This window comes from Rhipicephalus sanguineus, chromosome 9 (assembly GCF_013339695.2).
Source record: "Rhipicephalus sanguineus isolate Rsan-2018 chromosome 9, BIME_Rsan_1.4, whole genome shotgun sequence".
Lineage (NCBI taxonomy): Eukaryota > Metazoa > Arthropoda > Arachnida > Ixodida > Ixodidae > Rhipicephalus > Rhipicephalus sanguineus.
In genome coordinates this window covers 8993326-9018027 of record NC_051184.2, presented here as the reverse complement: position 1 = coordinate 9018027, position 24702 = coordinate 8993326, and the positions used below count along the sequence as shown (strand labels likewise).

General features: G+C 44.4%; 1 protein-coding gene across 1 annotated transcript in view; it reads right to left on the bottom strand.

Moving 5' to 3' along the window:
- Positions 1 to 18031, bottom strand: part of LOC119404573 (dihydropyrimidine dehydrogenase [NADP(+)]) — a gene marked incomplete at its 3' end in the record, with an annotated part of 28416 nt that extends 10385 nt beyond the window's left edge. Inside the window, 13 exon segments of the mRNA XM_037671119.2 lie at positions 151 to 366; positions 1355 to 1539; positions 4939 to 5149; positions 6100 to 6269; positions 7062 to 7169; positions 7266 to 7347; positions 7457 to 7538; positions 8331 to 8527; positions 11399 to 11560; positions 12108 to 12195; positions 13158 to 13240; positions 14502 to 14612; positions 17787 to 18031. Of these exon segments, the coding sequence (XP_037527047.1) occupies positions 151 to 366; positions 1355 to 1539; positions 4939 to 5149; positions 6100 to 6269; positions 7062 to 7169; positions 7266 to 7347; positions 7457 to 7538; positions 8331 to 8527; positions 11399 to 11560; positions 12108 to 12195; positions 13158 to 13240; positions 14502 to 14612; positions 17787 to 17843 (1752 nt within the window).
- Positions 18032 to 24702: the final 6671 nt, after the last annotated feature.

Below are 24702 nucleotides of genomic sequence, written 5' to 3'. Positions count from 1 at the left end.
CCGCTGAGCGCGAGCGTTCTCCGGCTACGCGTCTTTCTGCTCTTCCCTATAGGCCGGCTCCGCCGCAGCCAGCGCTTCACGCAACTTCCCAGTGTACTTAACATCCTGATTGTGCACTTTCATAGAAGCATGCTCCTGAACATCGCTTACCTTGTCGAGGCCGAATGTCTTGGTGAGCGCGAATCCCCAGCCAGCTTTGAATGCCCGTCGTATCATGGCACTGGTCGTGGTGGGCGGGGCGCTAGCGAGGCCGAAGGGGTTCTTGAACTTTAGTCCACAGAATTCCACGCTGAGATCCACCAAGTCTATGGGCGTGTAAAAGCGGGGCAACTCGGGCGTTGACGGCACGGGCAGATTGTGCAACGACTGCGTACAGGCAACATATAACAAATTACTACAACAAATTACTACGAAGGATATTATAGCAGAGCGCGGTGCTCAAGGAGGTTGAAGACTAGAAGTTATGCAGAAAGAACGAAATACGATCTCCTCTGTCATCCAGGCAGAGGCTTACCTTGTTCTCCTACTTTCAATCACAACAAAGTTTAACGTTATGTAAGCTGAGTTTCATCATCTACAAACAAACATCTACAATCTCATCTACAAACTTGTCAATCGCTGTGCGTCTTCCGGAGCTCTTTTAAGTGCTTTAACATAGCGGAGCTGCGTGTCTCCGAAAGTCCATCTACAAATAACCGTGACGTTTCACTGTCGTCAGTATTTTTCGGTGCGGTCAGCACGCTTCGCCTTTGGTGTCACCGCCTGCGCGGCCTTCGGCGACGAGTAGCCGGAGGCACTAAAAGCGTCAACATTTTTTTACATTCACATGATCAAACAAGATTAACAATTCGAAAAATATATATGTATATATAAACGGGCCTGCTCTCTTCAGAAACACGATATCATTTTTTTTTTTTCGTATCAGTACTGGTAGTCTAGAAAATAAGCACTTAATTCATAGTACATTCGACAGGTCATTCTTGAGCGCTCCAGAGCGCTCTGGTGACGCGCGTCAGGTTCGACTCGTCGAAATCGAGCGCTCTGAGTACATTCGGCTGGTTCTTTCAAAGCACCACGCTCCATCTCAGAGCGCTCTGAGGTGCTCTGACTTTGCCCTCGGAGTGCGACCGAGATTTGATCACGCGACTCCCACAGCTCGTCTGTTTGCAACAGAAGATGCAGTGACGTGTATCCTTTTCCGGCCTCTGAATACTCTGCACGTTCGGCTCGGACACGCGTTCTCTGGCTCGGATCAAGAGCGGGCTCCGCGTTGTTGCAATCTTAGTAAGGGCGCGGTGGCGCCTAACCGAATGTACCATTAAACTAAAAAAATATATGAAGGGGCTTGTCTTACTTGCAAATATTTGTGAATGTGCCACGAGGCCGTCTTTCCATCGTTGACGGCCTCGACTGTAGTCTCGGAGACCCCAGCTAGGTCGCCACCGCAGAACACCCAGGGCTCGCTTGATTGCATCGTCTTGGTGTCCACTTCCGGCAGCCCGTACTTGTTCAGCTTGAGTGGACTGAGTGCATCGACGACTGAAAACGAATATGTGACATAATTCAACTTCAGACTTTAAATTATTACAAGCAATCATGGCATCAGAAACTGCCGAAATGCCTAGCGTTGTTTTGAAACAGACGAAAGTAATCGATAATAACATTTATTGGGGTTTTACGTCCCAAAAGCTAGATATGATAATGAGGGACGACGTACTGAATGACTCCGGAAATTTCGACCACCTGGAATTCTTTATCGTGCAGATAAATCTAAGTGCACGGGCCTCTAACATTTTCGCTTCCATCGAAAATGCGGCCGTCACGGCCGGGATTCGATCCCGCGACCTTCGGGTCAGCAGTCGATCACCATAACCACTAGACCACCACGGCGGGCACGAAAGTCATCGAAACCTCTACTGTGCTACTTCCTAACGCACATAACGTTATCGGTAAAAAATTGAAATATAATAACAAGCGATTGTACCAAGCTTTTCTTTTCTATCGAAAAATCTTATATGACACACGCCACATACCCAGTAATGTCGTATAAACACATATGAATCATTTATGTTGTCGTGTGGCCATACAAGATTATTGGATATGTGTCATATGTGTCATATGAGATTTTTGATGCTGCCACTTCTTATTTCTTTTCTTGTCGTCTCAGCGTAAATTGATTCTCCCGGTTTCGCCAGGAGATTGCTCACGTATGCGTGCCCTAACCCTTGACCAATAATTCTTATTGTAAACTGTGCAAGTTAGTACACATTTATCTTTCATTTCTTGTAGCACTCGCGAGGATGTCCGGTTCAGTGCAATGTCCTGGACCTTTATTATCCTTGTCCATGTCCTTACGAGCGCTCCACGAACTGAAAGACAAATAATACAAATACTTGCCTACGTCGAGTTATAATTTGAACCGTTATATTTATACCGCTTAGTTATTCTAGAGCCACGGAAAACGGATTTAGAAATTATATGTAAAAGCTGAAATTCGGGCTAGTTGGTCTTGACTTAAATACATAATATAGCGGAACAAAACAAGGACAGAGAAAGATACACACGCGGTCGTCCTGTGTGTATCTTTCTCTGTCCTTGCTTTGTTCCGCTATATTATGAATTTAAGATTATATGTAGTTACACTAGAAGGCACGTTGAGCGGCAACGTGAAATATCGCGTTTGCACACCCAATACGTGTTTTATGTTGTCTGCAACAGCTGTACCAAATACAATATAACGTTGATCCATCAAACGACTTCATGGCTGATAAAATGGGTGCTCGGGCGGGTTGGTGCGACATACTGAAACCAAAGCAGCGCAAAAAGCAGAGGACCTGTAATAATATTAATAATAATTACTGGGGTTTTACGTTTCAAAACCACGACATGATTATGAGGGACGCCATAGTGGAGAGCTCCGGATATTCCGACCACCTGGGGTTTTTTAACGAGCGCCTAAATCTAAGTCGGCGGGCCCCTAGCACTTTCGCCTGCATATTGCCACGTGCGTTTCTTATTCTCACTTTTGCCGCATTCGGTTTTCGCCCACAAAGACTGTCAGCAACGCTCAGCGCAAACCGCGCCTCATTGTTCGAGAAGCTTCTTGATTATTGTCGATCGTTTTGTCAAGATTGCGCGCAAGACGCGAACACTCGAGCTTATTCTAGAGCTTGCGCGACAGCCAGCGATAACGGTGGGGTATTCGACGCCACATGTAGGATAAATGCCGACACGCTTCACCGCTTGTCAGTTTTATCGACGACCGACGCCCTGTTCGCCACTATATTACTGTACAGCGTGTATTGCTGTAATTTGAGTTTTCATTTCCTGGCCACAAGTTCAGCCAAATAAAGAGTTTCATCTTGAACACGTCGACTGCCGTCTTCATCGACGTCACGACCACGTGACAATATAATCCCCCCGCCGCGGCCGGAATAGTACCCCCGACCTTTGTGTTAGCAGACGAGCACTGCAACCACTGTACCTCCATGGCGTCAGAGGACCAGTAAAAGAAGGACAACATGAACACAATAATGTTTGATGTTTTCTTTCGCTAATAACAACAATATATTTTATTACATAATACACGTTGTATGAGCTCGTATACTGTTAGCCAATGCATCGAAATACAGCGGTGGTATCGACACCTAGCTTGAGAGGACCTGGGGCATCGGGGAGCCCAGACTTGGGCCTTGTTCGTGTCGCCAATTCTTACGTAGGAGTAACGCAGCAGGTTCTGCGTTGGTATTGTTTTACGGGATTCCAAAAAGTTCGGTACGTTTGATCAAAGCTAACGCGGTACCCAAAGTAGCTAACCTGGGTGACGACATCTTTTGTGTCAACACTGGGAAATATAGACCTTCGTACAAAACGTCCTCCATACGTTACTCTTATTTGAGCGGCATGTATAGAGTACCATTATTTTTCTCTGTAAACTGAGAATGAGCAAGCTTTAGCCGCTCAACGAAATTTTCTGCTCTAACCCAAAGCATTGTTTCGAAGACTTCTGGGCGTAGCACCGTATTTTGCACTGTTTTCTTGTATCCCTATTTTTTTTTCTTTTTGCATGGGTAATTTATATTCTTGAATTGCCGATGCATCTTGTACTTCAGGCGGCTGAATATTCTTGTTACCCTATATATATTTTGGCAATTCTGCTTCTACACTAAGAACACATATATACATGTTCTGTATGTGTAATAACTGCAATCGATAATAACTGTATGTGTAATAACCGTTATCTGTAATAACTATGAACATATACATGTTCTTAGTTATTAAGTCCACATATTTTCATTAGCGAGCGTTACTAGTAACGTATGTATAAATTTCTTCTCACATGTGCACTCGTTTTGGCTACATTTCTTATTGCTTCCATGTTTGTACTTTTGCTCACTTTGTTTAATTGCCAGATTTTTTATAGCCATAACTGGTTCCCCTGGACGTTTCTTTTTATCCATAACTCTTCCATCTCCTTCCCTAATACTCTGATACTACGCAATTGGAATGTGATTCCTGAAATTAACACGGCTTGACTCCGGGCAGAGTGAAGAGAGAGAGCAAAAAATGAGAGAAAGGCCGGGAGGTTAGCCAGAGATATGACGTCCGGTTTGCTACCATACGCTATGAGAAAGGGAAACAAAGATGGAAAGAAGAGCGGCGAGAAGGGCAGGTACGTGAAATTAAACAAACAAAAATAAAAAGAAGGTGCTGAGCGGGAGTACTATAGCCTATTCAATAGACCACTGCCACGTAAAAAGTTCAATAAGGCCTTAGTAGATTTTCGGTGCGACGACAGTTCGGGTCGGTATTCTAGTACTGACTGTTCCGACAGGGGCTCGTCGTCAAGGCGGGCCAACACAGCAGCTAGTGGCAGTCTCTACGCGGTGTAGCGTGGACAGCGACTCCGAGCAGGTCGTCACAGTATGCCCGAATTACCTGAATTGTCTCCGAGAGTAGAGCCGAAAGCCGAGATGACGAAGTTTGCCTTGAGTCGGACGACTTGTTCTTCGTCCTCGATCCAGCTGCCATCATCGGTTTGCTCCGTCCGGAGGAACTCCATGCCCCTGATGCGTCCTTCGTGGACGAGCAAGTTTCGAGGTGACATGAAAGGGAGGAATTCGCACTTCTCTTCCTTGGCCAATTCCATCTGCGAGACATTTGATTTACTACCAAACGAGACCTTAAGAAAACATTATAGCGTCCGCAAGCCTCATATGTCTCATCAATACATAACCCTGAAAAAAAAAAAAAAGCCGGCGTGTGTGGAGTGAGAAGAATGAAGCAAAATTTATCACGTGACCGCGCGAGCTTCGCTTTCACTTCGCCTTTGCGGCGCTCGAGTGATTAAAAATGAAAAATGCCGCGTTCATCTATGGCGTGGCTCAAAAGAATCTGTGAACAGAGGAGGTTTACATTACAAAAAAATGTTTTGTATAGAATGACAAGACTGAACGCTATAAACAAAATATAAGAACAAATTCTTGATGTCCATAAAAGAATCTATTTTACGTGTTATGTTTAATCACACAAGTACGCGCACGTGGGCATGCATTAATGAAAATCTGTAGACAAATTAGCTTTGATGTCTCCGCACATTTGCAAAAATACTGCCTGCAAAAGCTGGCCTTACACATACTTGAAGCATGAAAACCTTGCTGCGAATTAATTAAGGGCACATTAACGAATATATCACGTTTTTGTTTAACTTCAAGTACATGCTTTGAGTAAATCGCTCTTTAAAATGCAGAATGTGCCTACTTTAATGTTAAAGCACCTTATTTTAACGTACATTAAAAGTTGGGCGGTTTTCTTCTTTCTTTATATATCGTTCCCGGCTTACAGTTTTTTTTTTATTCCGGTGATTGTTTATCGTCCATGGCTTAAATTGGCAATTAATTTTCGTGCTCACTCAAAAAGTGTCCAGCTGGCAGACCACCGCTTGCTCACTGAATTTTTATTTTTCTACCTTTCTGCATAGTTCGTGTACAATTCCTTTAGCAAGACAAACGACCTCCAATATCGATTCGGCAACGTCGCGCAGCGTTCGCAGCGCTGCGCGGTTTTATTAAGTGAGAACCAAGATGGCGCCGCACTCACCTCCTCTGGGACAGCGCGGATGTTTGTGAAGCCCTTGCGGAACACGACAAAAACGCGCCTCGCCCCGCACCGAAGCGCTGACGTGGCGCAGTCAAATGCCGTGTCTCCAGCTCCCAGGACAATTACGTTCCCGTGCAGGCTGGGCAGCGACTGCTTGCAGTGGCACATTCCTGTCGACAGAGCGGCGTTTGTTCTGCATGACTAACCCCTCCTGGCTGGGCTGTATATTGGCGTGACCCTCGCTTGGGGACTTCGAACATTTCTTTGCCGCTTACGCGAGGCATCGTACAGGTTGCGTCGTTTAAATAAAAGTAAGATCAAGACAATCCACTCAACGAGAAATGTCGAAAGTCACAGATAGAATAGTAAAGTTTTTTTTCTTCATTTTCTACGTTATTTACTCGCTGGCTTTAAACATCGACAGAACCGAGTCGCTTCTGCATGGCTTCCCCTCTATAACTGGGCTGCGTACTTGGGTAGACCAGGCTTTGGGGCTTGGCACAGTTGTGTGCACTTGATAGGAACCGTCGTACAGATTGCGTCGTACCAGTAAAGCGAAAAACCTATATAACTCTTCTGGCCAGCAATATCAGAAAGCAAGTCACGGTTGTAATAGGAAATGCGGAACGTGGCTTTAAAATATTGGCCTTAACCACGCAGTTTCATATTTATCTGAAGGAAAATAAAGTGGGATTGCTGTATTTTTTATTGAAATAAAAAAATTAATGAAGAGTTGTTGCCATTTCTTGGCGATGGCTCCCGCTTTCCACTTCGTTGTTTGGATAAAAATAAAATTTCAGAAGAATAATACATATATGCACTCCTGCATTTGGTCAGTTCTAAAGTTCTCGTTTTAATACAGCACACATACTGTTGCTAATTTTCTAACACTCAGTTTTACTACAACTGTTTTACTTTAATATGCTGCACAAGACCTACAGAATTTAAAAAAAAAAACTAACCTGGTTTGCTAGCCTTTGCTACGCACGGCAAAAATGTCTTTGATGTGAAAAATCCGTGGCTTGAATCTAGGCCTTCGAATATGGGGATGACTTTTGGATCCGGCAGGCCTGAAATAAAAGTAATTTGACCGAGTTGATTTAGAGATCACAATGGCAAGGATATTTCGTTTCACGGAATACAAACAACGACATCACGATGCCTACCTATGCCAAGAAAGACTGCGTCGTAGTCCTTCTTAAGAGATTGGAGAGTGAAGTCCCGACCGAGTGCCTTGTTGAATTCGACCTAGAATGTCATCCATGTAACAGATAATATGTTTGTTGAGCGTCGGTCTTGTTAGACTGGCACAAAGCGACAAATAAGATTTGGAAAATGAATCATTCCCTTCACTCACTTTGACGCCTAAGTCCTTGACGAGATCAAGTTCAAAGGAAACGACATCAAAAGGTAGCCGGTACTGCGGGATTTCTGCTGAGCTGAAAGAAGGGTGCCATTACTTCGCATCAGTTTTTATATGCATATTATCAGTCAATACAATCTGCTCATAAATCACTACTTTGGTGACGTAATCAACCGCAATAACCTTAATGTTCAAAGTAGGATTATAATGACATTTGGTCACGTAATGTGGATCAGTAAATGAGGTGCCCCTAGTGACAGTATTTGCGTGCGTCATCATATACCACAATAACCTTACTGGTCAAAGCGGGATTATCATGACATTGGATCCCCCAATGAGCATCAGTTATCAATAAATCGCATGTCCTTACTGAAAGTATTTGTGTGTGTGCGAGTTACAGTTAGTAAGCACAAAAATTCATTTCTTAAAGTGCAACCAGCAAAGGCAACTTTTAAGAGAATAGATACATGTGGCAATGCGCAAAAATTCAGATGTAGCAAAATGCGTCAAACCTTTTCATCTACATTAGCGAAAACTGCAAACGCAATTAACCATTTAGTCGTACAGAACATTCCAGGAGGGTAGCTAATCATGAAGCAGTCGCCGTTTAAACAGCGTGGAAGTCACATTCATCGAGGGCTCGTATTCTTTGTTAGACACAAACTAATGAAACCGACAGATAAGGTTGATTTTTCATCTACTTTAATTCCTTTGCACTGATGTCATAATTACTATCCTACAGTTAAAACATACAAATAATGTCTCCTATGCCTCCTTTCACTTCACTGTCTGAAGGTTTGATTAGTTCAAGTCAAGTCACGCGAATCACGGCTGGCGCTATTTTTCATCACACATGGCCAGAGCTTACCTGAGACCGCCAAAGTAAGGCTGCTTCTCAAAGATAACGATGTCCGAGTATCCAAGCCGCGCCAGGAAAGTGGCGCAGCTCATGCTGGCTGGACCGCATCCCACGAGAGCAATTCGAGCCTTGTAACTTGCCGAAAGCTCGTGGAGAAGCGGCAGGTCGGGAGACCGTATCTGAGGCACTCGCATCTGCTTGAAGACCTGTTGTAACACGCCGAAAAAAAAAAAACATGTTTGTGTGGATTTCTAATAGGTTGTAACTAACTCCTCTATTTTGCTTTATCCGCGGACGAACTAATGGAATAATTAGTTTTCTACAATCTTCAACTTCACTGAGCTGTCCAGCGCGCACATTCAGGTAAAGTGCATATGGGACCCTGGTAATTTTTCTCTTCAAGAGGCTTCGACGATTGTGGAATTGAAAAGCCGTATCGATGAATGAATGAATGAATGAATGAATGAATGAATGAATGAATGAATCAATCAATCAATCAATCAATCATGAACAGGAAATTTATATATGGTTGGAAGGATTTGATGCAGAAATATTTCGACCGATAGTCTATAATGATAAGATTACCACTTCCCATTTAGATGCTGTTGTTTTCTTTTGCTTAGCCTATAGATTTTACGAAAACACTTTTATCGACAACAGCTCCGATATTTCACTGCTGATAAAAATTTTAAAAAAGAAGCAGAATGCCTCGCAGAAAGTGGAACAAAATATTTTGTTTCAAATAAAGACATTCGCGTATTTAGGACTGCGCGCCCATCTTCGCGAGATGTTTGTCTTAGGAAAATGAGTTTTTCTAGCGCACTTTGTTTTTATTGCGATAGCAATTATATGGACAGTCTCGACGGGTTTTTGCCGTCGCCGTTGCCGTCGCCGTCATGTCCTTCCGGTATGAAGTCCAAATCGATAAGATCCCCCCACGCATCGTATGTTCTACCGCGGCTAAAAGCGCGCGAGCGGGGCCGACGAACGCGGCCGAAGCAGAGATCAAATGAGCCGTCCCGTTTCCGTCGCTCGAAGGGCGCATGCGATAACATCCCCCCGCTCGGGAGGCCTGCCGTCAAAGCAGACAGGAAACGCCCCACCCGTCTTTACCGAGCATGAAAAAAGACGCGAAGACGGGAGTGGGGGGGGGGGGGGAGTGTCGCGCGAGGAGCAACTTTGAACTTTGAATCTAAGGACGCGGTCGCGATCGCTGGCGCGCGCGCTGTCTCGAAAGCCGTCACAGCGGAAGGCTCGTGTACCCTTCTTCGTGCTGCGCTCTCAACCCGAAGTGACTATGCGGGGAGAATCGCTCCCTGGAGGGGCCGTATTCTCTTACACCAGCGTTTCGTAGTTACGCGAGATCGGATACAAAACAGCTAGCTGAACCTCACTTCGTGTAGCACTACAATTTGTTGCTATCGCATTCATTGCTTCACCTTTGCGGGAAAACTGTGACTCTTTGTCCCTGAAATTAAATTTTCGCCATCAACAAAAGTTTACCGCGCGTTTTCAATGCTACACAAAAAGTGATGTTGTGACACGTTGTGGCGTTTGTCACTACGGCAAAATCACAGGCTTGCGGGTTGTGGTTCGATGACACTGTGCTTTTCTTTCTTTAGAACATTTGTTGCGAAACTGTCTCTTTTGGTATGGTTTATATGAGTCTGCTGTGAGCGTCTTTAAACGACAAGGCGACTGTGAAAGCTTTTCATTATTTCTTCTTTTTTCTACTTATACTGTTCTCACCTGTTGTTTCGTTTAATGTACGCATGTGCGTAGCTCTAATTGAAGTATATTAGGCCCTTCGTAGGTAACATTTCTATATTGTCGCAGTTAGTGAACGACAACAAAGCCTTGAACATCCGCCGGCTTTTAGTGTCGTAATATAAACAAAACCCATGACGCAGGGTGTAGTGAGTTAGGTAGCAAGTGTAGAAGTCACTGAGAAGAAATAGTGCGAGTATATTGCTTGTTGCCGGCGCGCCTAACACTGCGAAAGTTGCCGGTAATATCTCCACGCTAGCGTCATTTATCAAGGGCGGTTAGTGTCTGGAGTCCCTCACATATCACCCGGTAACATAACAGCACCCGGTTATACAGGCAACTTGACAGGGAGCGCAGCAGGCTTCGAGCCATCTATTACACGTAGAGTCGTCAGCTCGCACGCCCCGCCACTCACGCTCTAGCACTGTATAGCGGAAAAAACTCTAGGATGGGCCAGAACACCTCTCCCCTGTGTATCCAGTGTTCTCACGGGAGCAATATGTCGAATGCGTTTTTCTGTATATGTGTTGGGTGAATTTGCGCTTCGAATCATCTGTTAACATTTATGCACAGCATCAATTTCAGTGCACTCTTGGAATGACAGTCTCAACGGAAAAATATTAGCACAAATGACCGGCGGCCGGAGCCGCAACATCGCGACACGCAGCACTGCTGCTCAGACGCACGCCGATAGCGAGATTGCCAAGCACATTCCATTTTCCAAAGTAGGGGTGGCCGGTGGTCCGGCGGAAAGCGGCCCCTACCTTGCCGTTGGCCCATGCGAAAGCCCATATCTTAAAGAAGATATGGGCTTGTTCATTGCTTATCGGCAGATGTGGCGATGCACATGATTTCTTTTTTTTTTTCGCTGGAGTTTCGAGCAACCGTATTTTTATCGCTGTTGCCACGAAAAAGCTTCGGGAGCGCTTCCCGCCGGCCACCCCTGCTTTGAAAAATGGAATGTGCTTTGCACTTTCCATATCGGCGTGGTCGGGAAAAACAGCGCCGCGTGTCGCAATCTTGCCACTACGACCATCGGTCGCTTGTGCCAATCTTTTTCCGTTAAGACTGTACCGACGTAAGCATTAAGTTATCGATTGCGTAAAATCATATTGGTTAAAAGCATAGCACTTACTTTTTGTAAGTTGTATGAGAGGACAAACAGCAGGACCAGAAAAAAAAGTTGACAGGACAGACGCTCTGTCCCGTAAACTTCTTTCCTTCTGCTCCCGCTGTTTGTCCCCTCATGCAATTTACAAAGTGTTGCACCAACTGGCCCAGCCTACTGCCATCTTGAACATAGTCCTTACGTCTGTAGCGAACTGCTGGAGGCCTCCTATATTGATGGGTCCTTCCTCAGAAGCGTACAGATTACACCCTCCTACGCAGAGATCGCTCGTCGGGCAAACCATGCCGCAGGTGAGACCCAAGGGATTGTCTGAGAAGATGGCTTTGGCTGCTCCGTAATAGTTCTGTGAATAAGAAGGAAGTGAAGGTGTTATTTATAATGTTACGCACGTCCGCTGCTATGTTTAAAAACTATGAGTAATTATTTTCAATTGCAATTCATAAGAAGGAAACAGTGAATTCAGGCAGTGCCTTCCCGTTTTCTTGCTGACCAAGCGTCTTCTCGCTATAATAGTGCTGCTTTTCGCGTTGTGAAAGAGTATTATTTATTATTACTAGAGCAATTGTTTTGATGATATTGCCACGAGCACTACATTAATATAATTTTTATTTCCAATCAATATAAAAATAATGAAGGGGCTGGGAATAAAAGCGACATCCCGCTTTACAATGTTTCGCTCTCGTATTTTCTTTAAATATTTTTACATGCAACTAGTGCACGGAAGCTTCAGCGGTGTTCAAATGTTTTATGTTCGTTTCACTTGTGTTTAAGTACAACAAAAAGACGCTGGTCCTAATTGAATTCGAGTTTAAGTTTTCTCTTAGTCTAAATCCCACCGGTTTGTTTACTGCAAGAGCTTACGCGGTCTAATAATAAAACTTCGCACCCACCTTTGTCGCAATGCTGCTGATAAATGCTTTGATGTCGAGCTGCGTAGGACAGCTTTTCTGGCACGGAGCGTCCGCACATTTTAAACACCTGTAATAACAATGTCAAGCATACCACGTTACCATATGTATGTAATCAGCGAGCTCGTTTAAAGATTTATTTATTGATTGATGAATAGTTCGGGCGTTCATAGGAGTCGGTCGGAAGTGTAGAACAGGCGGCAACTTGCTGTGCCGTTGTCAACACCAATATAGCGCTAGACAAATAGTCAGAACGGTTAGTACGCAAACCTGCAACTGAATTGCAATAGAAGATATCGCTACACGAAATATTTACACGTGTCTATATAAAGCCCAACCCTTTGGGTTCTTGCATATTTTTCGTCAGACAAATAAGCTGCAGTCTGATCGGGAATACATCAGCACTTTCTCTTCTTTTCCTTTTTTTTCTTATGTGTATTTCTGTGTAGATGTTTGTGTGGGGGGAGGGGTGTGGCAGATGATTATAATATGGTTGAAAATTATTTAAAATTTTGACTGTTATCCCTTTTTACTTTTTATTAAATGTGTTTAAGGACAGGATGGTGCCTATACATGGCTCCGTCTACTCCTCTTCCCTTTGAGATGAGCTCTTCGGCAAAGTGCGAACGTTTCTTGTGTGTCTGGTCTGTGAACATTGTTGTCGACACGTGGACATTATGCGTGACGTGAGAACATTCCTTTTAAAAGGACATTTCCGTGAGTGAGTTTTGCAATACTCTACTGTTATCCCTTTCTTTCAGTCATGCACGCCCCAGAAAAAAAAATCACCTAATATATCGGCGAAGGTATACAGGTATGCAATGCACATGCAAGTATTTCTGGAAGCAAGGCTTTACCATGTGTATTAGAGGCAAGTTGTTCACCAACTGTTCTGTCAGTGCGCCCGTTCTGACGGTCGCCAATGCCTTCGTTGCTCTAGGGTTCGCAAGAACTTTCTCAGAGCAAGCTGTTAACATCTTTGAGGAACTATCGGACACTCGCATGTCTTTTTTTTTTCTGTGTCACCGTTACCTGGCCGCTTCTTTGAGTGCACCACGCTCGCTCAACGTAGTGTGCTTGATGTCATCGAAGTTTTTCTCCAGAGGCTTGCAGCTCTGAAAGAAACCATTGCGCCTTGTACAAAAAGATAGAATAACAGAGTTGCATTAATAAGACACAATGCGTCGTTGCTGCAATGCGCCTGGTTTACTCTCTGCTACGATTCCTTTAATTATTCAACTAAATTTAGTTTATGAAGGGGTCGGCAATAGAATCGCCGCAAATATTTCGATCAGACGCAGTTCGCTAAGTTCGAGCTGTAAATCGACTTCATTGTTCTAGGGCTCATGATAATTTTCTTGGAGCAAACCGTTAACACTGGTATAGAGAGCAACATGACTAAAGCCACCCCAAGTAAACGTATCTGCATCAGGATTTATTTTTAATCCTGCCTCTTAAGAGGTATATGAGCGGAGATCGAGCAATGCAATCTATGCAATGAAGTGTCGAAATGGTACCTTTAAAATAGACACTACGATAGACGTTATGAAATCTTTGTCAAAACGGATATTGTTATTACCACTGCTTTACTATCGCCATGTCAGTTCTAATTTTCGACCTGAAGAGGTGGTGAAAAGCTCTCGGGACAGTGTTCTGTATCACGAGTGCTTCAAAGTGTGCAAGGCGCGCGCTTCATGTGTCGTACTAGCCACGGTACCCTGTGTTAAGACACACTTTTCAGAAAGTCTTCTGTAGCACAAAGTGATCACGTTCACCAAGCACGACACCAACTTTACATATAATACGTTTTTTTTTTGTTTTCTTCGTGGACATATTGTACTGCCGTTTGTTTAGACAGCAGGTAAAATACGTCATGTCTCTTGAATTGCGTCCGTACTATTACGCTTTCCTTTTTCGTGGTTATGACAAATCCTGCGTTCTGCAACGCCACTGTGGCTCCTATGTATAGTGGGGATGGAAATAAACGCGAACAGCGCGCCGGGCTGTTTTCATCACGATCTGACCTTGGTGGCAATAAAACGATGCTAGAGTGGTTCTTGATTGTATCATAGATGACTCTAGTGGCTTTTTATTACCATCCAGACTAGAACCGCTCGAAAAGAAATGCGAAACAGCAAAGAACGTAGATGCCACACTGAGTTTCTTTCCATCGCCCCTGTGCTTTCACCAATTTCACTCGATCCTTTCAGTCGCGTTATCTGCATAGCCCACATCGTTTCCTCGGACAGGTTCTGAATTAAATAATCTTGCTTCAACCACAGCTATCACATTGAAGATAAGGTCAGAAAGGAAATGAGGTCGTGAATCAGACACACTGTGAAGATAAGGAGGCACGAGATAGCTGCTCGCACTTACGCTGCATTTCTTATCGCTGTTCCTCTTCCAGTGCTGCTTGTTTCGCTTCGTGTCAGCGCTTGGAGTTATCGTCGTTGTCTGCTTGACGCGTGGATTGAGCGCAAGGATATTCTGTGGATGGAAAACACATCGAACAAGATCGAAATGACTCGGTTTAATTAGCTTTAAGTGAATGATTTGACAGCAGACTTAATGAAACAAGATTACGAATCAGCGATGATACAGTTCGAATTTATACAATGTACTTTCTTTCAGACAAGTCATATGATAAGTTTTTTATGTGATAGCGGTATCTCTCAGTCTGCCATTATCGTCCAAAAATTTAAAGCCTATACATTGTAACTGTCCGCCGCGGTGGAGCAGTGGTTATGGTGCTTGGCTACTGACCCGAACGTCGCGGGTTCGATGTCGACCGCGGCGGTCGCATTTCGATGGAGGCATTAAATGGGCAAATATTTTACAGGGTAAGAATAAACGGAACAAGCATGCATTATTGTGGTACTTTGGATAATAACTAGTCGACAATACTGCTGCCCAACATGGACCCTTCATAGATCTTTGCAAACGAGCACTTCTAAGAGTATGTCAGGCGTTGCATACACCGTTGCAGAAAGAGCTGGGCTGCCGTGAAGTTTTCCTTTCACTTCATTGTGTTACATTAATGATGTTAAATAAAAGGGACATGACGTGAGAGGTGGGTATATACGTTACAGAAATATAAAATGTGTATAAATTGTGCAGCCATAAAGAAGTCGTAATGGGGAATAGGTAGCTACTATAGCTTGCACATGCATACATATGGAAGTAAAACAAATGTTCAAGAACGCAGATGATTACTCAGAGCGTCAAAAATATGTCCACATTGCATTCGTTTTCTGTATCGCCAGACGGCCGAGCTTCTTGGGCGCCTGCCTGCGATGCAACCGAGGCTCGCTGCGCGATGCAAGCGTGCTTTGAAATGCGTGCATTCGAAACGTGCATCCCTCCACTTCTTGCCCTAGGACACGTTCAGCGTAATGCGAGCAGCGACGACTAGCTGCGACCTTCGTACATAGATGTGTTTGTGCTTCGAGTTTCCGCTGGCAACGCCGACGCTATGCAGCCCGTGTGCCCTTCTCCCGTTCTGTAGCAGCACGTCCACACAGTGTTATACCACTCTATATGTGATCGAATGACAACATGCAGATTACAGTCTAGTCGACAGCCAAAACAATGGTTTAACGTCAGAAAGGGAAGGAAGAGGATGCCGTTAGCAACAGATACAGTTCTGGAACTGTGAAGGCATGCCGGGAATTTCTCCGCTTTTTAAAGAGCAAATATCGAAAGGCTGGGTGACCTGGCCGATGTTGCTATTTGGTGACGCGGATCGAGACATTTGGTACATACTATGCTAAACGTCAGAACGTTCGATGTACTGTGTCGGTTTGAAAGAGCTTCCGATTAGGCCAAGCGCATATGCGCGTACTTTTGGGTCCAAATCACTTAATCAGCGTGGTCTTGATGGAAATATAGCAGTTACCGTGCAATTGAGCTTGGATGCAAAAGCGTATCAATGTATATCTCGGTATCTTGTCCGCAAAATTAGGTTAAGTGATACACAAACGCGTTGCTGGCGGGTGAATGCGGGCGCTGCTGTTGTTGAGATATGTGACGCGTCAGTTATGCGCAGTTTTTTAGCAAAAGTGAGGACGCCAGCAGTAAGCGCAGAATGATTACAGAATAGTGTGTTCAAACGTGAGTCATGCGGGTACCTCCACTATTCAATGAATAACGGCGCGTTGCGAACTCTAGTTCATGATGCGCTGTGGTACTCAAAGACCTCGAAGATCGTGGAAGGGTAGCACCGCCGACACCAGGGGCGTAGCCAGAAACTTTTTTCTTTTTTTTTGGGGGGGGGGGGGCGGAGGGGGTTTCAACCATACTTTATGTATGTTCGTGCGTGAGTTTGTATGTGCGCGTGTATATATGCACAAGAAAAATTGAAAATTTTCAGGGGCGGAGAGTTGAACCCCCCCCCTCCCCCCCACACACACACATGGCTACGCCCTTGGCCGACACGTGTGTGCACGCACGCGTGCTGGTGTAAGAGAGAGCGACATAGAGAGAGGGAGAGGTTGAACCAGAGACAGAGCGTGCAACATCCAGCTTGCGATCTCTATAAAACCTGCGTGTGCATTCGCATATATTCACTGACCAGTGTCTTTTTCTATGCCAGCAATCTTTCGAGAGAACGTTTTCAAACCAGCCGTGTTTTGAATGTTGAAAGAACGCCAATCTGGTTATAACATACTTCGCAGCTAGTTGACGAGTGTTAGACAATGGAATTAGGCTTGTGGAAAACTGAAGCTACCACACGAAGTTGAGTAAGGTGGGAAATCGGGCTAGAGGGTGTTTGTTAGTCTTGTAGGGCATTGAGTATAACTAGGTGAAATTAATAACCGCGATGTGGCAAACCAAACAAGGACGATAGGGACCCTCTCTTATATCTCTCGTTGTGGTTGCTAGTTTTATTAATTTGCACTTAATGCATTGCAAGCTTCACCACACGCTTATCAGCATTCCTAAAAAAAAGGTAAACGACTGTCAAACAATGTTTCTCACGGCAACAACGCCAACGTCAAGCCGCGACTGTGCGGCTTTGTTCCCGCCTCCTCAGCCATGTATTTTTTGTATGCATGTCTGAAATAAAGACTCAAACTCAGACTCAGGCTCAGACTTTCCGAGACGCCACTGAAGCGATATTACGGAGCGTACATTCAGCGAGCTCCTCATTGCCGGAAGTGAATTAGAGCGAGGTCAAGTTGCTGAGCCAGCTTCATGAAGGAAAGGCTGGGAGTGTAAACGTGAGGCGAAAACAGAGTTTTTTGTTGTTGTTTATTTTTATTTCATTTTTTGGGGGGGAGGGGGGGGGAGTTTCTTTTTTGCGAACTGTAATACTGTATATCATTTCAATTTTTTCTTGACTGCATGACTTTATAGATAATCCCCTTGTGATTAATCCTTCATTATACGTTTTATCTTTGCTAGCGTTGTTGCTAGCAAAGATAAAACAAAGATAAAGCAAAGATCTTTTTACCGATGCTGCATTAACTAATTAATTATTCGGTGCTGCAATTCTTCTTATTATGTGATCTGGCACATACTGCTGTTCATTAATACTGTGTAATGAAAGTACTACGGAAGTTCACTTTTTGTACTGCCCCCCCCCCCCCCTTACACAATGCCACAACTGAGGCATGTAAGGTATTTTTAAATAAATAAATAAAATGAATAACACATACTTACCTCAATATCCGGTGGATCTACACTTAGCTGATCCAGAAGCCGCGCGGAGCACTGCATTCTTCGGCGTCAGATACGTATATCCACCTTGAATTTCCACCGTAGCCCAAACACGAGCTAACGTACGCACGATTCACCAAGTGGCGCTCAGGAACGTCGAGACAGAACACAGAAAGCAACGAGCGCTGCTGGCGGTCACAGCGCGAGGCGTAGCGCTCACACGCGTTCCACAACTCCCGCACACAACAAGTTTCCTGGCTTCCAAAGGTCGGGGTAAAGCGAGAGAGTGTCGAACAGAGGGGAGATAAAAAAGGGGCAGTAGTTCGACTCGTCGAGGAAACCTTTTATCGTCTAGTGACGAAAGTTTCCTGACGCGGCTGCTGCGTATCGCGAGTTGGGAAAGGAGGATAGGAGAGAGAGCAAGGGCAAAACTGATTGCGTAGCCCACTGCCTGGCGCTTGGTGTGTCTGGGGGAAGGTGAGAGCTCTACAAGTGCTCTCAAAATTGCAAGTGAGAGCTGCCGGAGGAGGCAGCCTTCCTCCTCGTGATCGGCCGCGAGCGCAGGCGAAGTTGCGGTAACGAGGTCGCTTTACCGGGCAAGGAGCCGAGAGCAATCGACGACGTTTCGTAACTATCACGAGGATTCCGCCTCTCGCGCCCGACGGGCACTTTAGAGCGACAAACAACGCTTCGTATCGGCAAGTTGCCTCGAGTCGTTCTTAGTGATGTAGATTTATTAAGCGAAGCTTTTATAACTCACAGATTTCAGTGGCCGCGTCGTACGCGAAATACCCGGCGCCCGCCCTCGAAATGCGGCCCTCGAAGGGGCGCCGCTCACGTCATCAGTGTTTGTATACGCCGTGTTCCAATAATCGATGCTGTCTAGATCGTGGACTTATCGGCGATCAGCCGTTTCTGACATGGCAATCTCATCTTTCGTCGATCTCTGGCACGCACCATTTTCCCGATAGGGCAAGAACTCCTTATTTATTTATTTATTTATTTATTTATTTATTTATTTATTTATTTATTTATTTATTTATTTATTTATTTAGACACTGGTTGTCTCCTCTACGCATTACGTGGCCTGCCGAGCTTAATTTTGTCCTCTTAGTGTAAGCTACAATATCAGCTACCCTGGTTTGCTCTCTAATCTTCACTGCAGCCTTCCTCTCTCCCGAGGTTACGCCTAACGTTGCTCGTTCAATCTTCGTGCAGTGATCAGGCTTTATTTTCCCTCGAGCTTTCTTTTTAACCTCAATATTACTGCGCCGTAAATAGCGCTGGTAGTCTGCAGTGAATGCTCAATCTTTCTTTTAAGGATGACACATTGTGATACATCACACAAGTCATGCAGTTACTCAGCCTTTAGTCGTGTCGCCCAAGGTAATTTTGTATCGAATTTACCTTGAATAAATCAGACCAACCAAGCAACATGCCGACGATGGACATGTCACTCCGTAAGGGAAACTAAGTCTTGTCTACGTCTTTGTCTTTCGAGTAAACCGGTGAGGAAAGTGTTACCCGTCGACGCTGTTCACTTGAGCGCAGGAAGCACTGCGAGATGTCCAGATAACGCGCTATCGTGCGCGCCACGCGCCCCGATAGCAGTGAAGAGGCATCCACCTGCCGCACGCATTGTTCGCTCATCTCCCACGTTGTCCTGATGTCTCACTGATATCCAGTTTCGACCTTCTATAAGCGCTGTTCTATCGGCTCTCTGGTAGGGCTCCTTGATATCCGGGCGACAACGAAATGTGACAACGCGAAATGACTAGTGGCCTCGATAAAAGATCAGATTGTCATATTGCCACTCGAGTTTCTTGCCTTATTTTTACGCATTCGGGTTTCACCCACAAAAGCTGTTAGCAACGCTCGGCGCAGACCGCGTCGCAATGTTCGGGAAGCTTCGCGATTGTTTGAGGTCATTCTGTTAAGATTACGCGCAAGACGAGAATAGTCAAGTTTATTTGAGAGCTTTCGCGAGAACCAGCGATAATGCTAGAACCTTCGATGCCGCATGTATAAATACAGACGCGCCTTACCGCAGATCAGATTAACCGACGGCCGACGCTCTGTTCGCCGCTATCAGTGTACAGCGTGTATTGCTTGTACCATGACTTTTAGTTTTCGGGCACAAGTTCGCCCACATAAAGAGTTTCGTCCTGAACCCAACGACTGCTGCCTTCTTTAACGTCACGACCACGTGACAATATCATAAACGACTGATCGCGGACAAACCCACGATCGAGAGAGCGTCAATTATTGGAAAATGACGCATGCAAATACGCATGAGACTGGCGCCCCTTCTGGAGCAGCATTTCTGTACGCTCGCCGGCACCGGGTTTTTCGAGTACGTCGCGCCACCCAAACCTGAGAGTTATAAGAAGTTTCGCTTGAATAACTTACCTACCCTTAGAGGCGCCTAGTGAGGTTGGGGATGAGGGAAGGAGAGTGTGAATCATTGGTAGTGACCAAAGGTCACTTATACAATGAAAAATCATATATCATTACTACAGAAATAAATAACGAAGTAAACAGTGCAATTAGTGCCGTTACACGGCGGTAGCTTGCAAATTAATATGGTGAATAATGGAAAATAAACAGGTAGTGTATAGTGACTGACTGCACAAATGGCTACAAAACTTCTTTTTATTTTTACTCCATAAAGGAGTTATTTATTTATTTATTTATTTATTTATTTATTTATTTATTTATTTATTTATTTATTTATTTATTTATTTATTTGTTTATATATTTATTTACAGTTCACGGAAGCCGTTTTTAAAATATATATATATATATATATATATATATATATATATATATATATATATATATATATATATATATATATATATATATATATATATATATATATGAGAGGTGGCACTTCAAGAAAACTTCATTTATTACGTCGACGTAATAAATGAAGTTTTCTTGAAGTGCCACCTCTCATACTTATACGGCAACCAAAGGCAACCACTCCTTCAACTATATATATATATATATATATATATATATATATATATATATATATATATATATATATATATATATATATATATATATTATCGTCGCGGCGTTAAGAAGCGCGTTTTCATGTTTTTCGGTTCCATAACGATCGACATTTCTCGTTCCAAAGATGATTTCCCTGCAAACAAATTCATTTGATTGAAAGACCTGAAATTTATACTGAAACAAATTTCAAGTGTGTTAACTTGCAAAAGGAAGAGCTACGGCGTAGTGGGCACTTGGAAACTATACTTGCAATAGGCATTCTAGTATAGTTTTAAACGGCCAATGTTACGCGCACAGTCGTTCGTTTTCTTGCGGCAGGGCTGAGGGCCCACCGATAAGCTAAGCGAGGCTAGCAAATGAGAAGGCGATGCAAATGGGGCCCGATTACGCTATCACGTAATCCCTTGAAGGCGAAGCTCAAGCGTCCTCTAAGTTTTTTGTACAACTGTGCAGCGTACGGATCAGTTGACAGAAAAAAAAAACACTTTCTGTTTTGCAGCCATATTCAGTATCGAAATTTAAATTTTTGACATCCGTCGAACTCTCCGACATTTCTTTACGGTTGGCCTGTTACTGTAAGGCGTTGTTTCCACGCCATGTGCGAATAAAATAAAACCACATGTATCAGATTGGTAGCATTCCATTCTAGCTTCAGACGCTTGAATAGCATCCGAAATCCGTGTGCGCTGAACTAAACTCATCTCTTATATGTTTCCCCGGGGAGCTGTTTTGGATATGAGAGGCGGAAAATGCGTTTCGACAATGCAACTTCAGTAGTCGGTTCGTGAGCGACAAATGTTTCACATACTTTGCCAGAAATGTACTGCCTGACTCGCCATATATTCCCGCGTAGGGATCTTTTTTATAAACCCTGTAAATTTCGAGTTCGAAGAATCTCCGAACCAACAAAACTGAAGCCAGAAATTCTGAATAAAAATATGTCCGAATCAATGAACGGCACGCGAGACCAGCTCGCATATATACATTAAAATATGCTTGCATAGAAACCTTCGCGCGTTTGACCATGTCACGCACTGAAATGCTGTCCCGCCAAGAAAGTTGCAAATGTGAACGGGAACGACACAGCGGCATATTAAACATTCTGTATATTTCACATAAGCCCAATGCACGCACTTTTAACTTTGCTCAGAACCTTTTATCGCCTGTTCTGCGAGCGTCTCAGTTCATTTTTAGGGCGAAGGCTTCATATATCTCATGCGAACGTGATCTTAACAGTAATTATTGGGTTTTTAACGTGCTCCTAAATCAAAGTACATGGGCCTCTAGTATTTCGCCTCCATCGAAATGCGGCCGCCGCGTCCAGGATTCGATACCGCAACCTTCGGGTCAGCAGCCGAGCACTAGACCACCGCGGCGGGTCATCTATTGAATTCACCATTTTGCTGCGGCGGGGATAGGTAGCGTTCTCCCGTTTCTAGATACTCGCATGCATAGGTCGGCCAAAAAGGTGGGGGCCACCCAGGCTTACTCAAGACATATTTTGCGCTTAGGGCTTACTCCCCAAAATTTTCCTCAACCGGACTCACTCGGACTCAAACGCACCGAAATGCTACTCACCCGGAATCGCTCAGACTCATACTCATGGTCTGATCTGAGTCTGAGTGAGCCGACTCTTGAGTCAGCTTGCCGCCCTATGCTCGTATGTTTCTGTTTCGTCGTGTCAGAATTTGAAAGCGCAATAATTTTATTACAGAAGAATGCGTCGTATCGGCACCAGCCGAATGCGATCCGCGCAAGACCTGTACCGCCATCTGTCGATGGTTACGCGGAATACAAGTCGCTACTTATATTTTTATCGCGCGGCAAATTATGAATGCACGAAACATGAACGAATTCCTCAGAACGAGAATTATCGGCAAAGTGTGCGTGAAAGCATGCGTATAAGAAATAATGTAAAATGCGAAATTACAAATATTAATTCGTCGCCTCGTTTCTGTTCTGAGTGAATACTCCATAGGTGACTGCTCGAAGGGAGGAGGCTTGAGCGCGTTGTTAATCCATCGTTAAGCAGAAACCATAGCGAAAAAGAAAACGAATGTCAGACAAGTTCAAGACAGGACAAGATGTCACTGTTGGTGGCAATCAATCTTCTACCTTACCTGTCACTTGTGGTGTCTCTGCAGGCATCAGTATTAAGATCTGTTGAAGTCCTGCATACAGTACTCTAACACACACCAAGACTAATATATCTGCTCGTTTTCTTGATACAACGGGCGTATCTGACGTGCTGCGACTTTATAGTGCGCCGACGTGACTGTCATCTTCATGTTTTCATTCGCATAATCATTTGTCGCCTTGCAGGGTAGCCAGCCAGCCTTGTCCAAGTTTTGTTTCTTACATAGTATACTAAACCAAAAACTTTTCAAAAAATTTTCAACTGATGTTAATCAGAGTTTTTTAATCATACGAGTTGCGAAACTCCCCATAGGCGTCATGTATCAAAATCCGAACTCGCCATTGGCCGAAATCGCGGGGCAGGGGAAGGGGGGGGGGCGCTGATTGTCTCATTATCTGAGGCGATCTAGTGTTTTGTATTGCTCCTCCAAGATGGCCTGACAATCTGCAAGCTCCCCGCAGAGTCAGCCATGGGCATGTTTGCGTTTCGGGGCGCAGTTTCGCAACTGGTATGATTGAAGAACTCTGGTTGCTAACAAGGTTGCCTCCATGTTCCAGAGTTATAGAACAATGCGCTTTATTCCCGCAGTGGTTTTTATCTAATTGGAAGCTCTACTGAAGCGGTAGAGTCTACCTGCACATCAACAGCTGGTGGTCTCAGGACATGAACAGGAGCGTCACGCTTGATGTCATACCACTTGCGTACAGTTTGAAGGAAAGGCAAGATTCTGCCTCGCGTTGCATGAGTGTCGCTATTTTCCCTACGTCATCGGCTTGCCCGCATCACTGGGGAGCCAGTGACATAGGCCGTGCCGCTTCGCCATTCTCACTATTTCTCAGGCACAATTACTGCCAGAGCCAGTGTCGGCAACGACGTGCCGTTCTACCACTGAAATCATGCGTGACACTTCTTGCTGATCACGTGACCTCGAGCTGTTCCGGTGCAAATAACAAGTACCATATTTGAGAGTTTTTGTTGGTGCTGACGACGGTTGTGATCTTAGCGATAATGAAGGCTGCGAAACTATTTGGTTCTTCCTGTGACAAAATATTTTCACGCCGATTTCGTGTACGTATCAAGACTATCATTGGAGATTTCATCCACGCTAAAGTAACGCGAAAATTATAAACCTATACGAACCTAGAAAAAAATTTTTTGCTGAATAGGTAATAAAATTGTTCTAGTCCATAGCTTGAATTCGGGGCCGTCCTCTTTATGGAACGGTCACCTAACCGTCATCTTCCATGCACCTGCCGGCTTCCACATCACTGGCTCCACATATTCAGCTTTCATCTGCATCGAGCTGTTAATTTGATCATCTTCGCTTTACGATCTGCTGTCCTCATAGTTAGCTGAAACTGTGCAGCGAACGCCGTGGAAAGGCGTTGGTCTGATGTTCCATACCCGAACAAAGAAATATTATTTCTTGGAGCGTCAAGCCTTATTTTTAATATTAGGGGGCGGGGGGGGGGGTGGACCACTACATGCCTAAAGGCCCATGTAGTTCTTTAAGCATCTGTAAGACGAAGAAATTTTTTTCTTGAATTGTTTCGTCACCTAGATTGCATTTGGTTCGTACACTCCTCTAAACTATTGCGCTTATCATCTGATGACGTCATCCGCGTGTGTTCATGCGGTATAGGTTGTGCTTTAAATTTTAAAATATGAGCTTTAATAAAGGTAGTTGTGAGACAGCGCTGGGGTGCTTGTGTCACTTCTTTGCCTCTGTCCTCGTTCGTTTCGCGCTTAACCGTCTAACAT